The sequence below is a fragment of the Liolophura sinensis genome, chromosome 1 (genome assembly GCF_032854445.1).
Source record: "Liolophura sinensis isolate JHLJ2023 chromosome 1, CUHK_Ljap_v2, whole genome shotgun sequence".
NCBI lineage: Eukaryota > Metazoa > Mollusca > Polyplacophora > Chitonida > Chitonidae > Liolophura > Liolophura sinensis.
In genome coordinates, this window is record NC_088295.1 from 46,130,503 (window position 1) to 46,144,945 (window position 14,443).

At 38.1% G+C, this 14,443-nt stretch overlaps 1 protein-coding gene across 1 annotated transcript; it reads right to left on the reverse strand.

Moving 5' to 3' along the window:
• Positions 1 to 474: 474 nt before the first annotated feature.
• LOC135461400 (protein HID1-like) lies at positions 475 to 14,443 on the reverse strand. The gene is made up of 20 exons (XM_064738477.1): positions 14,218 to 14,443; positions 13,831 to 13,940; positions 13,368 to 13,412; positions 13,010 to 13,063; positions 12,357 to 12,525; positions 11,207 to 11,264; positions 10,446 to 10,668; positions 9,924 to 9,980; positions 9,479 to 9,619; positions 8,550 to 8,640; positions 8,076 to 8,227; positions 7,538 to 7,616; positions 7,114 to 7,175; positions 6,429 to 6,531; positions 5,554 to 5,778; positions 4,569 to 4,765; positions 3,614 to 3,733; positions 3,016 to 3,107; positions 2,155 to 2,313; positions 475 to 1,709 (listed from the first exon to the last, which is right to left on the reverse strand). The coding sequence occupies exons 1-20, from the start codon at positions 14,441 to 14,443 to the stop codon at positions 1,646 to 1,648; spliced, it is 2,427 nt and encodes an 808-aa protein (XP_064594547.1). The 3' UTR covers positions 475 to 1,645.

Below are 14,443 nucleotides of genomic sequence, written 5' to 3' on the forward strand. Positions count from 1 at the left end.
ATTTCTCTTCAGCAATCAATAGGTATTCCCACACTGTGGAAAAGTAGGTTACATCTTTTTATCATTATCAGGGTAACCAAGCTATCTAATTTCAGATACACAAGTAATGAAAGCGTTCATGAAAACTCTGGTATCTAAGATCTGTTTATATCAGATATTGACACAACACAATTTATTATAGATGTTTTTCCCCCTTAACATGATCACACAGACTGTGATAATACTATTAATCTTACAGATGGAACGATTAATTGTATACAAGTTGCATGACTGATGTGCAAAAACACCTTCCACTGTAGTAGGCAGGCATGAAACAAAAATCTAGCAGCCTGTGCCTGCATGTACGTAACTTTATTAAACAAGGGTTATAATTTCATCCCAGATATTCATGCAATGACATGAATGACAAAGCACAATGCATGCAAAGATCTTTACACTTCACCACTGCCCCCTCCCCTCGGCCCCCCCCCCCCCCCCCCCCCCCCCCCCAAATATCTCATTGAATAGGATGTATGTATGTTGATCTTCGTGGAAAACCAACACCATTTTTCCACTGAATGATGATCCACACATTCCTGTATGTATATATCCCACATTTTATAAAGACTGGTTTTAATTGTGTAAAGTTATCACATCTTTTTATGTTTCACCTTTTCATTATTCCACTTACATATACCAGTAGTTGCATTACATCTATAAATCGCATAACTTCATAACATTTTATTGCACATTAACCATACCTGTACATACACAGTGAAGTAACATTTTAGTATTTTGTGTTTACCATAACATAAATCCCAGAAACGTGAATACGTATCTACCGTCTTGTCACACTCACAATGAAAGAATACGTGTATTTTTACACAAGTACACTAACATAGGGTTATATTAAAACACTTTCACATACTTATCTTCAGTTTGAATTTTTGTTCAAAATGTCCAGTAGAGAATTCTCACAACACAAGCAACTTCATATTAATGAGTATTTCGTAATCTGCTTCAAGAACATAATTTCCAAAAAAGTTTGGACAGTTTCGTCACAAAACGAAATAGTAACCAGCACAACAATTTTTTTACAGTCATCATTTTTCCTTTCTTTATAAACAATTTCAGCTTTTCATTCATAACTAACAACACAGTATATCTGATATTTTCACATTTCAAATTTAGACTGCCACTCTAATTTTTCCGACCTTGTAAGCTCAGTTTGGAAATGGCAACACAAAGGGATACCATGCTATATTGCAATAAAGTGCCGCTCTTTACAGAAACCGAGCACGAAATTAATTAAATCACACATGTATAGATGTATAGAGATTCAAGGCAAGTCCGTACACATATTAGTGTATATATTTATAGATTCTATAATTATATACGTGTAATATATGCAGATGGCAAACTGAGATATTGTCTGAAGCTGTGGGACCTTTTCATGCTGTATCCTCTGAGGTTATTTCTGTAATTCAACAAACATCAGTAAAATGCTGCAGATCTGAATTGAATAAAAAAATGACTAAAACCACCTATTATATTTCCCACTCATTCTTAAAAACTGACACAGATTAATACTTCTATTCATATTCTTACAGTTATTTATACATATACCACATCAACAGAAAGTATTGAAATCTTGTGTCTGTCTGCTTTACACTCGCTGAATTTCAAACAACTTCACATCTGTGTCATACCAAATTGGTGGGTCAACATTTCTGAAAGACAAAAGAAGAAAAGATGACTGGCAATGTATTAATGATTAGCAAAAAGGATGAAATCTGAAATTATTAAGGATTAAAGATAGTGACTGTCCTCCATTGATGGCACCTTAATTATTCTGATCTGTCATTTTTCACTTCAAAAACTTTTTTAATACAACATTTATGTACACATGTTTTGTCATTTTTATAGTGCACAAATATATGTTTAAAGAAAGACAACAGCTTAAAATTTTGTTGAACCAACTCATATTACAGTAAACTTTACGATAATTGTTTGCAGATGAGAAAAACAGTTTCTCATTATTTGCAACATAAATATTTCATAAAAGAAAATATTATATAATGAATTCTGCGCACAGACAAACAGGGTGTCTAAATTATGACAAAAACCTGTAAAGTTCAAAACAGCCTTCGTCCTGGAGGATGTGGTGTTACTTACCTGAGATATATCACTCCCCACATGTAGGTTCTGAACCACATGGTGGTGCCGCTGTTAGCCTGGTACTTCCTGATCAGGATAGGGTGGGGCACAGGCAGCAAGCCCACCAAGGTGCCGTGCTGCAGGAACTTAAGGATCTCACTCTCGTCTGTCAGGCCCCTGGGGGACAAGTCACAGCGATCAGCAGGTCAGCGGGGTTACATGCAGTTGAAATGTTTCAAATGCACGCATAATTGAGGTCATGACATTTTTCTCTCTATATCCAAACAATACTGGGCAGAGCAAAATTTGTTTTATCGATTTATCCAATTATTTGATTTTTCTTTTCAACACAATACTCAAGAATTTTTCACTTATATCATAACTACCAGTTACCAGTGTGCCATGGATAAACTACTGACAAATCTTATTACCAAGGCCTCACAAACATTAGGAGCAGGGGAAACTACAAATTTTATGTCTAAGACCGGGTTTGAACCCGCATCTTGTGTGTCCTGATAATTGAGAAGTAAGTGGTAATGCAACGCTTGTGTACCAAGACCAGTAGCAATGCACCCAAATTTTACTGAAACATTTTAAAAAAATATAGTTTCCTCTTTAAGCTGTGAATGACTGTTTCAGAACAGACCTAGGCAGATTATTGTTAATGGAGCATTAAAGGTTTTGTTGTGTTACAAAATTTTTCTGTCTGTTTTGATTTCATTAGAAAATCCACAACAGAAGGGAAAAGAAAAAAGGTATACTTTAACAATTACATAGAAAATGGTCATTCTATATGTGTTTTTAAAGATGGAATTGTTTCGCCACTGCCGCATTCTGCCTGACATGAAATGAGGTCCGTGACAGGTAAGTGTAACATACTTGTCAATACAGATCTTCTCCACCTGAGGAACCAACACCTGTAACATCCTCATGATTGTCTGTAATGGTAACTTCTGCTTCCATGAGTGAACCTGAGGGCAACAAATAACACAGCGATTTACACCAGGGGGCCGTTTTCCAAAAGTTACTTAGGACGGTCGTAAACTTGGTCCCGTCTTAAGTCATAAAATTTACGTCACCGTTTCTAAAAATAAATCTACGGTCTCCACAGGTTGCAAATTTTGTGCCCACGAGGTATCATGAGTAAGCTGAAACTATGAAAACCCTGCAAATGTGGCCCACACACACAGACATTGTTTTCCCTATGTCAATGTGAGTACATTTTTCACCTTTTTCCATTGAAGAGTTCCAGTTCTTGTCCAAAACTAAGTTGCTCATAGATCATAGAAGTTACGCCCTCCAGGCAGCTTCAAGACAGATTTGTCCTCATCTATTTGTCCTCATCTTTCAGTAGTTTTGGCCAGCATTTCAATGAACTGTAGATACATTTGTTTATGCTTCATCTTATCTACAACGGCCTCAGACAAAAGAAAAATATCGTAAGGAAAAGCTTCTTGGCCCAGTAAGTTTATCTTACCCAGTCTGGAGTAGCGACCCAGCTTCCCCCAGGTGCAGATGTGACCGACCCAGATCTTCTCGCTTGTCTCTGATGACTGGTCTCTGAAGTGGATGAGCCCGGACTCGAGGGGGGAGTAGGCTGAAAAAATACTTCAGCTGTCATGAATACTGAAATACTCATTACATTATGATAATGCAGTGATGTCTCTCTACCTTACACCCCAGCAAATGCATGTACATGTATATGTTGCCTAACAGGAACTAGTACCTGTATATACACGTACAATGATCAAAATAAAATCAAACTTACCTTCTGAATCATTTACATCAAAACTTTTAAAGGCTGCAGAGTGCAAATTATACATAAATTCTGCCAGCGGTTTTCCAAAATTTGATCAACTTTCCCCCACCATGCCCTAAATTAGCCAGGTCAAATGAAAGAGGGGTGTTACTCCAATGATGTACCATTTTCATACGGCTCCTTAATCATGATCTTCCTTTTCTACTAAGAGACATTTTAAAAAACAAATAGGCTGGCTACTTCCTGTGAACACGGACTCATCTTAATACGTTTTCGATTCAGAGATCAAATGCTTGTGTATATTCAGTTTGGTCAAGGTACATATTTTGGGACCATCCAAACTCTATGCTAGTATTTACAAACAAAAATTTCTAAACCATCTTTCACCAACCTGCAGATGGTCGTGGGTTTCCCCTGGGCTCTGCTCGGTTTCCTCCCACCATAAAGCTGGCCGCCGTTGTATTAGTGAAATATGCTTGAGTACGGCGTAAAACACCAATCAAATAAATGAATGAATTCTAACCCATCTTCAGTGCAATGCTACACCAAGTCTCTCTATTCTGTGGTAAAGGCCTACTCCATGATTTGTAGCTCAAAGTATGTCCCATGTATAAACCAGCCAAAGTTTCTAAAATAGAGACATGTAAATATATCCCTGTCCCCCACAACTCACCAAGCTCTTCATCTTGTGAATGTTAGCCCTGCCCTGTTCTGTGTCTGCTGGACCAGCGTCCCCACCTCCTATCTGCTCACTGGTCTCCCCCAAGGGCTGGACACCACTGGTCATGGAAGCCGCTGAGGCCAGTTCCTTGAGCGTGGGCTGCTTGTGACCTTCATCAGGGGCTGAGGTCTCTGTCATCTTCTCTAGGCCTGAATGAAACAATGAATGATTCTGGTTTAATATCTCATTGGTCATGTTGGCTGTGTTTCAGCAATGTCCAGACAAGAACATTAGAATGATTCTTGAGTATGGCGCAAAACACCAATTAAATAAATAAATAGATACATCAAAATGCATTTGTATAATACTTTTATCAGCCACTTTGTGAACTATATGACTCACACAATACTGTACACTGTATTTACTCTCAAACCCATGTAGCAAGTATTATATTTTATACTGTAAATCATAACCATATCCAATTTCATGAGCTACATGTAATTCTATTTTGTGGATGTGGAGTATTATGCAAAAATGAACCAACGTACAAAGCCAAGAAGCTACCATATTTCACACAAACTTCAACCAGAAATTGACCAATTACAAGTCACTTGATGCATGAGACTGATGGTGTTTGATTATGGCTGAAAATAAGAAACAATCAACCTTGGAGTTCTGAACTTTATATATAATATGTTTTATTTATTAGCAATTTTAGTACTTCAAAAATTTTCATTATATTTTATTATATGATGGTTCAAAGCTTTAAATGTGGAGAAATCTACAGAGTGAACCACGGCCCTTTGCTAATTAAATATATCTGACAAATCCAGCAAATCTTGATTTAAAGCCACAATTGAACTAACGAGAGTTGGATTTGAAGAGGGACCACCACAGTCTAATAACAGTCGCGGCGAGCCAGAGCTTTAAACCTTCTGAACCAGTAATCTAACAATATGGAAAGTTCACCTGCTCTAGAGCAAGAGCGCATACTTACGTGGGGTAGCTGCCAGTGTAGTTTTGAGTGTGCCTGGCTCGGCTTCTGTAGCGGGAATGGCCCCCTCCATTGTCTGAGGCTCCTTGGAGTCATTCTGGGGCTGGACTAGTTTCTTACCACGCTTGGTAAGGGCCTTAGCTATGGACGAGTGGTCAGACGGCAGATTAGCCAGCTGATGGAACACGTTCCTCTTCCTGATAATAGTGTACACCAAGTTGGAGTTACCTGTAAGCGGAAAACAAAGAATTTGTATCATATATGTCCACAAAGATCTGTTGAGTCTTTTAAATTATGATGGAAAAATTTCTACTGGTAAATCAGACTTTGAACTGATATTCCATTTTTTCTTCCAAGAAAAAAATCAAGCATTTCGTAAGATTTCTTACCACCGGGAACCTGGTATCTACTTGTTTTTCTCAGGCTATTTCAGCAAAGAGTAGTCATCCACTGTTCATCTTCACACAGATTTCTACCAAACCCTTACAAAAGTAGCTTCTTCGTATAAACACACCCTGTGTAGTGTAAATTTTACAAAACAATTGTGGGGCCTCCATGGCTCAGTTGGTTAGCGCGCTAGCGCAGGGTAATGACCCAGGAGTCTCTCAACAATGCAGTCACTGTGAGTTCAAATCCAACTCATGCTGGCTTCCTCTCCAGCCATACGTGGGAAGGTCTGCCAGCAACCTGTGGATGGTCGTGGGTTTCCCCCGGCCTCTGCCCGGTTTCCACCCACCATAATGCTGGACGCCATCGTAAAAGTGAAATATTCTTGAGTACGGCGTAAAACACCAATCAAATAAATGAATAAATAACAAAACAATTGTTGCCTTCATCACTAGTGAACAGAGAATAAAATGCTTCTGTAAGTGACCCACCATCAAACTGATACTGTATGATGTTGTTGAAGACCTCCAGTAAGAAGAAGACCAGGTGATGGTTGGTGGGGCTGGCATAAAGAAACCATGGAGTACTGAATGCCTGCAGATATAGTAGATTAGCGGATGTTATCAAGAAAGTGGTTTAAGTAACAGTGTTATCATCATCTGGTTTGCCAAATAGCATATACACTTGACATGTAATGCTGGTGCCTGTCACTGGTTAAAAACCCACAGTCGTCACAGCCATTTTTCAGGAAAAGAATCTGTGCTATACCCAGAGAGTCTAACTTCCAAATAACGGTAATAATTTTACTTGCCAACATAATTATTTGTTACTTATTAACTTCATGTGTGTTCTGTACTCAAAAATATAAAACGTGTTTCACTGTCAGATTTATAAGTAAACTTCAGTGCACGTTCCCAGGAGCTGTTCTCAGAGCTGTTGAGAGTTCTCATTCGTCAGGGATTAGTTGTCTAGAAAAACCTTACATGTATACTTTCTAGTGCAGAAAATTTATCCAATAATTATATGTTTGAAGATGACAGTTCGTATAACGTTCGTATGTCTGCTACATTGTAACTTTGCTTTTGTTCAATACCACAGTACATACTGTTGTAAATACGTACACTGCCAAATATACTGATGCCGGTTGAGGATTTTATTACTGGAGTCTTTACTTACTTCAAAGAGATGGAGCAGCTTGGTACTGGCAACCATAGAAAGAGTCTTCAAGTATGGGGAAACTGAAAAGACAGAAATAATTTAATTTGGCTTTCCTTACTGTGGTCACAAGCAAACAAGACTGTCATAAGACAATGACGTAAATCAGTAGAGAGCATGACTTTGTTTGATTTGTGCTAACATAAAGATTGTTTGAAATGTTTGGCTATTAGCTTGTATCACCTACTGTATTTCATCTAAAAGTTAATTCATGACTTTATTATCAATTTTTGCCAATCTTAGATTGTTGTTTTGAGATTTGTTTGTTAGTTTCAGAATCAAAGTTATTACTTCCTTACTTTTATTTGCCTCTAAAAATGTACTTCTTTTTGCAGAGAATTTACGGTATATGACAAAACGGTAAATGCTTCATAAGCCGACTTACTGTTGACAATGATTGTGAGGAGACAGTCAAAGAGAGGTTGGAGACGCTGGTGACCTGTTGTGATGATCTTGTGGAATACCTACAACAGCAACAACAACACTCAATACATCCTGGGTATGGCCAGTTTTCAAGATTATTCACTCATTTATCTGAATAGTGCTTTACCCCGTACTCAAGACGCAGCATTATCGTGGGAGGAAATCAGGAAGAGCCCAGTGGAAACCCATGACCATCTGCAGATTGCAGGCAGACCTTCCCATTTATGAGTTTTCAAGATTAGGTAATAATGAAAGGTTTAGAACATGGAATTTACTGTCAAAGGTTAAATACCAACAGTTTCTTGGATTCTTTCACCACCTAAGGACTACTTCAGTAAAAAAACATCAAGTGAATTTATGTGATTTAAGTAAATGGCATCAATTTTTAACCAACTGAACTGTAAAATTTACGATCACAAAGGCGATTTATTGTATGCTAAGCTCGTAGACAGTACATTTTTGCACCACTCGTGACAAAATTTTAACGCAATCAAACTCACGATAATCAGGAAGTCTGCATGAGTGCCAGTGAAGACTGGGATATCCATGGGAACTCTGACGCTGTACGGCTTGTTCAACCTCACCCCAAAGTTACGCTCTCCACTGAGCAGCAGCAAGATGAACACCCCAATGTGCATCAGACCAACACGGGCTGCAAGGACAGGTCAGTTTTCAGGCATTACAATCAGGCACATATTTTAAAGAATTAGGAATTGAAATGGCAATATTGAATACATTAAGGGATAAGTTTTCAAAATATTCACACAGCTGGAGTGTTAGTTTGAACACAGACGTTCATAGCCAAGATGCACTGAAATGAACGTCTTGGGCAGTGATGGCCACGGACTGATATGAATTAGTGGCCATTCGATGGTATGACTGTAATGACCAGTGATGGTCAAGCACTGATAAGATATTTCTAGGCCAATAAAGGCCACTCATTGCTACAGGTTATAATGAGACAATTGACTCACACTGGTCAGCTCTAGCATCATTGAGGAAGTAGAGAATGGGAACCAGAATGTCCAGAACATCACTACTCTTCAGCACGTAGAACATGAATTTCTGAAAGAACAACACAAAAAACACATAATTTACAACACTGAAAAATCTTTTGTTCGATTATTCCTTTGGCATAATTCCATTAAGCCACCCAAGATTTTTTTTCACTTACACATTTGGAATCTAGAGGAAACTGGAGTACCCAGAGTAAATGATTGCCCTTCACAACTTACCCAAACCAATGTGCTTAAAGACACAGCCAAAGAAGCAAATGCAACGGCTGAATCTTGCAATTTCACTAGTCAGAGGCCAGTCAAAATTTAAGGAATAAAATACTGAGGTCAATTATACTGGTTCATCCTGCAAGAACGCAGTCATACATTTCAATCTTTGAAGACAACAAACTAGAAAATCAGTCACGTGAAAAATGGATATCAGTTAAGCAGAAGCTAAGAGAAAAAAAATCTGTTCTATATGGTGATAAAGAATGCTGAGAGTGCTGATAGAAAAAACTTATCCTAGCTACACAATCCATATGAAATACAATCACAACATATTTCAAATACATCTATAAATATAGAAAAAGAAATCAGTAGTCAATGGTAAAACAAGCGTGAAGTCACAACTGCAGTATTCTGTGGAAAGCTGACGTCGTCTAGCACTCAAGCCCATCATTAAGTGAATGGCTCATGTTAAAAAAAATACCAACAGACGGACTGACAAACAGACAAAGAGACTTATACAGATGCTTGACAGCTACAGAGTTAGTAAGACTTGGTCACATGATTATCCGTTACAATTTCATATTTACGTAATATATACGGGCATGTCTTTATATACAGATTACGGTCACAAAGGCACAAGAATTGCCTGCTTGAGTAATTACAGAAAGACACATTACCTTGTTAATGTCACACATCTTCCAGAAGAGTACAAGAAGTTCCTGAAAAAACTGTACTTTTTTACACGAGCCTGGCAGGTAGGTCTGAGTGAGTGGATTGTTCAACAAACGGGTTATACCCTTCAGGATGAAGAGGAAGTCCTGGAAGATATATCAAACTCAGTCAACGATTCATTTGCAGGCATATTTGACACAGTTTTTTTTTAACTGCTATTGTTTTACTTATTGGATGGCAGTCTGATTGCAACAACAAGCAAGTAGAAAATGGTGAGAATTATTCCCCAATGCCATATTAGTAGTAACTCTTAGGCACACCTACAAACGCTGAATTCTGTCCTTGTTCTGTCAGGATCATTTTATTTTAATAATCAAACATGAATATAATAAAACTGCCTGAGATTATCTGAAGAAAGCTTAGAAGAATATGAACTGTGGGATGAGTTACCTCCTCTCTGTGTATCCTGGAAAGGTAATTAACAAACAGGTTGTCTGGTCCTCCAGTCTGTAACAAACAAGTCAATACATCTCACTTGCATCTGGGACATGTAGACTTTTTCCACAAACCTTGTTTGTATAGTATTTAATTAAACTACCAATGAGGACAGGTAAAGAATCAGAGATGCTCCAAAATGTGCTACCCTCACCGACTTCATTACAAAGTAATAATGCCTACTGACAAGTCAAAAACAAATAGTCAGTGGGAAATTTCAGTCAGCACAATTTAAAGATGCATGAATGCAAATAAAAACCACTGAAAACCTATGAGGCATTTTCAAAGCAAAATCCACTGCCACAGCTAAGTATACAAATTCCCCTACAACAGACAAAAGGGGGTTTGATATGCTCTTTCTTTATGTCATAACTTGTGACAGTGAACAACAGTTCTGACAGACAACTAAACACATCCAAAACCACAGCCAACTTGATAAATTCTTGTTCCTTTCCAATTGTTAGAGATCAAGCTCACTTCACTGTTCTGATCCATGGCTGTTCCCCCTGTGGTCCCGTCTACGGACACGCTCTGATTGGCTGCCTCGTTCTCCAAGGTGACACACAGAACCTGCAGAGCCACCTCCACCAAGGGCTCCCGCGAGTCGTTAAACATCAAGTGGTTGTAGGGTACCCCATACCCAACAGGGTCATATGCACACACCACATTTAACAGGGAGGTGAACAGAGGAAGGGCATGTCTGGAAAAGAGAAATGTACAATTTGCACTTAAATCAAAAATAATCTTAAATATGCAAAGTAACCCTGAAGCAATTCATTTTGACGATTTTAAATATCCTGACTTTAATTAAGTCATCCTCAAGAGAATTTTGCCAAGTGAGGTACATTTTAGCTACATATACATCTACACAGTAGAAAACATAATGAACAAACATGTCTTACAAAATAAACAAGGTAATAAACATTAACTGTTTTAAGCCAGTTTGAAATATAAACATCTAACATTCCAGTTGCTATTCTGACACCAAATCAGATCTTCTGATTACATAATAACACCTTGCAAAGTACTAAACATACTTCTAAACATTATTTAACAGATGTAGAGGCAATGGCTGAATTCATATAGTCATTCATATATTGAACAATAATGTATTTCAATTTCAAACCAATTAAAACTGAGTAAAATATTTCACTAAAGCCATGATAACCCTTAATTTCTTTCAGACATGGCAAATAACCTTCATTTATTATTTAGTTTTCATCGACACACAAACTGACCTGTTTTCAGTGGAGGAGTAGAAAGCTATCCAAGGATTGGGCTGAGTGTGAGCATCAGCTGAAATGACGTCAGAAACATACATGTATGAGTGAGTGAGTGCTTGGGTTTAACGTCGTACTTCACAATTTTTCAGTCATATGACAACGAGGGAATCCTTAGGGTGTATGTAATGTGCCTCTTTGTTGCAGGACAGATTTCCACCGCTCTCTTATCTAATGCTGCTTCACTGAGACTCCTTACCGAAAGCAAGTAAGCAGCCCCACCTGAGCCATTATACTGATATGGGTGAACCAGTCATTGCACTGCTGAATGCCAAGCATGGAAGTTACAGCTTCCTCTTTTAAAGTCAGGTGTGACTCGACCCAGGATTGATCCTGGATCTACCGCTCCTGAAGTGGACGCTCTACCAACTGTACTATCCGGGCCAGTCATACATGTATGTAACCTCCAACTGACAAGTTTCTAGAACATTCAAGAACTACAAGACGATTAACTTAAAATTAATCAAATTATATGAGATTTTGCACATGGGGAGAGTAAGATGATCCAACTAGCAAGATCTTTCCCGAAATTTTTTTCCCCATTTGGCAAATCCTACAGTTTAACCCGAGGCAAGATTCACTGAATTAAAAAAAAAAACAAAAAAAAAAAACATTATGATACTGAAATTCAAAATTCAACACCCTTCAGCCAGCCTTCCACCAGCATCTTGTCATATGTTGTAACTGATCAACATACCAGCCTCAATACGCTGTACTCACAAAGCTTAGTCACACATTCCTTCCCTGTGCAGGCAATACAAATTGCACACTGTCCCTTGAATCATTGATTTACACTTACTTTCAGAGCAAAAAAGAGCTTCCTGTCATGTTGTACAGTAAATTGTCACTGACAAAAAGATCTTGTATGTAAAGGAAATCATCGATTCTGATTGGCTAGTGTGAGATACAGGTAAGCCCAGGCTATGCCCAGCCTAAGCTAAATTTTACATATGGCAGATTTATTCAAGCATGACCAAGGCTGCATGGTTTAATCCAGGCATGCCAGAAAACCCCATCTTCAGTGTCAGTCAATCGGCATCAGTTCTGTATCTCTTCAAATGAAATTTACCTGTGCAGTATCAAATCAATCTCATGACTTCATACTTACCTACAGGTGGAAGATACATGGTCTCTGAGAAGCACGTGATGAGCAGCTTGAGTATCTCTGTCCTGTTTTGATCATGGTAAGCGTTGTGTGCGGGAGAATGGGCAAATCCCACACCCGACTCCCAGATGTACTCACAGCTGTCTATAGACTGCATGTCTTCAGGGTTGTCCTACGCACAAACACACACAGTTACCATCAATTCATGAGTTATAGTTTTGTTTTAACTTGCGTTCAAAATTCATCATTAATTTTACCTATCTGATTAGTAATTTATGCTCTGTTTAAGAAAATGTCCATTACGTGAATGAATGAATGGATGGATAAATAATTGTGGTTTAACACAATTAAATGATGATTATCAGTTTTGGGGATCCACTGCCTTTACTCTGTAACTGACGAGTTGAAATTGCTGCCCAACATGCAGGATTTCGAGTCAGGGCTGTTATTTACTGATCTACCACCAGTGCTCACCAGTAACATTAAAATACTTGGTCACCAAATGAACACAGATGCCATAAACCATTCACAAAAGCATTTTTACACCAGAAATAAATTTTTCCAATGCCTTTTGTACCTTGAATAATTATTATACCAAAGGGTATCCAAGACAGCCCAATACATTACATGTATTCATCATTGTCAATAAAACATACCGGACCAGTTTTTCTGTTTGATGACACTGTAAATTCTGGACAGAACAGAAGATCCTGCACAAAGACAAACAATTCAAAAATACATACTAAAATACACAAAAACATACAGTGTAACAGGTATTGCACAGTAGTAATTTACTGAACTGTTTCTATTGCTTTTATTTCTTACATGTAACAGGAATCAACATAAACTGGAAGCTCTACAACTGAATAAAAACGATTAAATATTATAGATTACAAACACTAATATATGTATTTTCATATTCCTGCTTCTGTCATACATGATTGGAGTGCTGTCAATATCTTTATAAACCCAGTCACAAATACTGTACCAATAAGATCAAAACATTTCACTTACACAGATAGCGTTGATCAGAGATTGAGCCAGAGGAGCGCTCTCATTCTAAAACAAACATATTATCATAGGGCTATTATATATACAACAATAAGAATTGTAATTGGCATTAATCTGCACATGTAATTAGTATTAGTAGCATCAATAAGCTATTGCATCAAAGATTCATCAACATGAAATGAAATCTAAAAAGACAAGAGATGGAGAAGAAAATGATGCAGGTCACATTTTAAGATGGCAGAATTGATAACAATTTAGACTTGGGACAAAGAAAACCTATCAATGACAACTACCAAGTATTACATTGTTATCCAAACAATTACAAATGACAAATGCCTTGGCTTCGACTAAGGGTGGAGAAGCTGTAAATATTCTCAAGTACGTCTCTGACAAGATCACTAAATAAGCTGGCTGCTCTATAATAACAGTACAATACACTCAGAACAACAAACTTAAATCCCCATACCTCCATGTCTTCAGCCTGACCTGGTAATGTAGACCAGAAAAACCCTCGCCAGTCGGGGTCTTCAAATATGTATGGTAATATTCTGATCAACAGACGCACACAGTTCAACACTGAAACACAAGACAGAATCAAAAAAGATATCAAGCCTGACCGGTCACATTTTCCACGGAATAATTTCAACTACACTTAGCACACATGATTATAATTTATTTCCTACAACTTTTTTCTAATTTTTGTCATCTATCTTTATCTATCAGTAGTTTCCTCTTTCACATAACAAAGCACTATATGTCTCAGCCTGCATTCTGCTTTTTGTCACAACTTAGCTGAAATTGTCAGAAATATGTCACAAAATATTCATGGGCATGATCCCTGCATTTTCGATACCTGTAGTTTGCTCTTTCATTGAAGGGCATCCACTCTCTGCAGCTGTGACCAGTTTCTCCACTGCCTTGTAGCATAACGTGGCCAAGTTAGAGGGAGACTCCTCCCTCAGAGCCCGGATCTCCGCGGCAGGGATTAGCGTGAACACATCCTGGACACAGGTAACACTGTCTGACCAGAACTGATCCCAGAATGCCTCATCGTGGGGCTCCACAGGCTGCAAATACAT

Bases quoted from the DNA above. Each gene is read 5' to 3' on its own strand.
- LOC135461400 (XM_064738477.1), bottom strand. From the start codon at position 14,443: ATGTATTTGCAGCCTGTGGAGCCCCACGATGAGGCATTCTGGGATCAG. The intron at 3,108-3,613 runs GTAAGATAAACT...TGTTGCCCTCAG, and splicing joins GGGTCGCTACTCCAGACTGG to GTTCACTCATGGAAGCAGAA. The intron at 1,710-2,154 runs GTAAGTAACACC...TTTGTCTTTCAG, and splicing joins TGGGGAGTGATATATCTCAG to AAATGTTGACCCACCAATTT.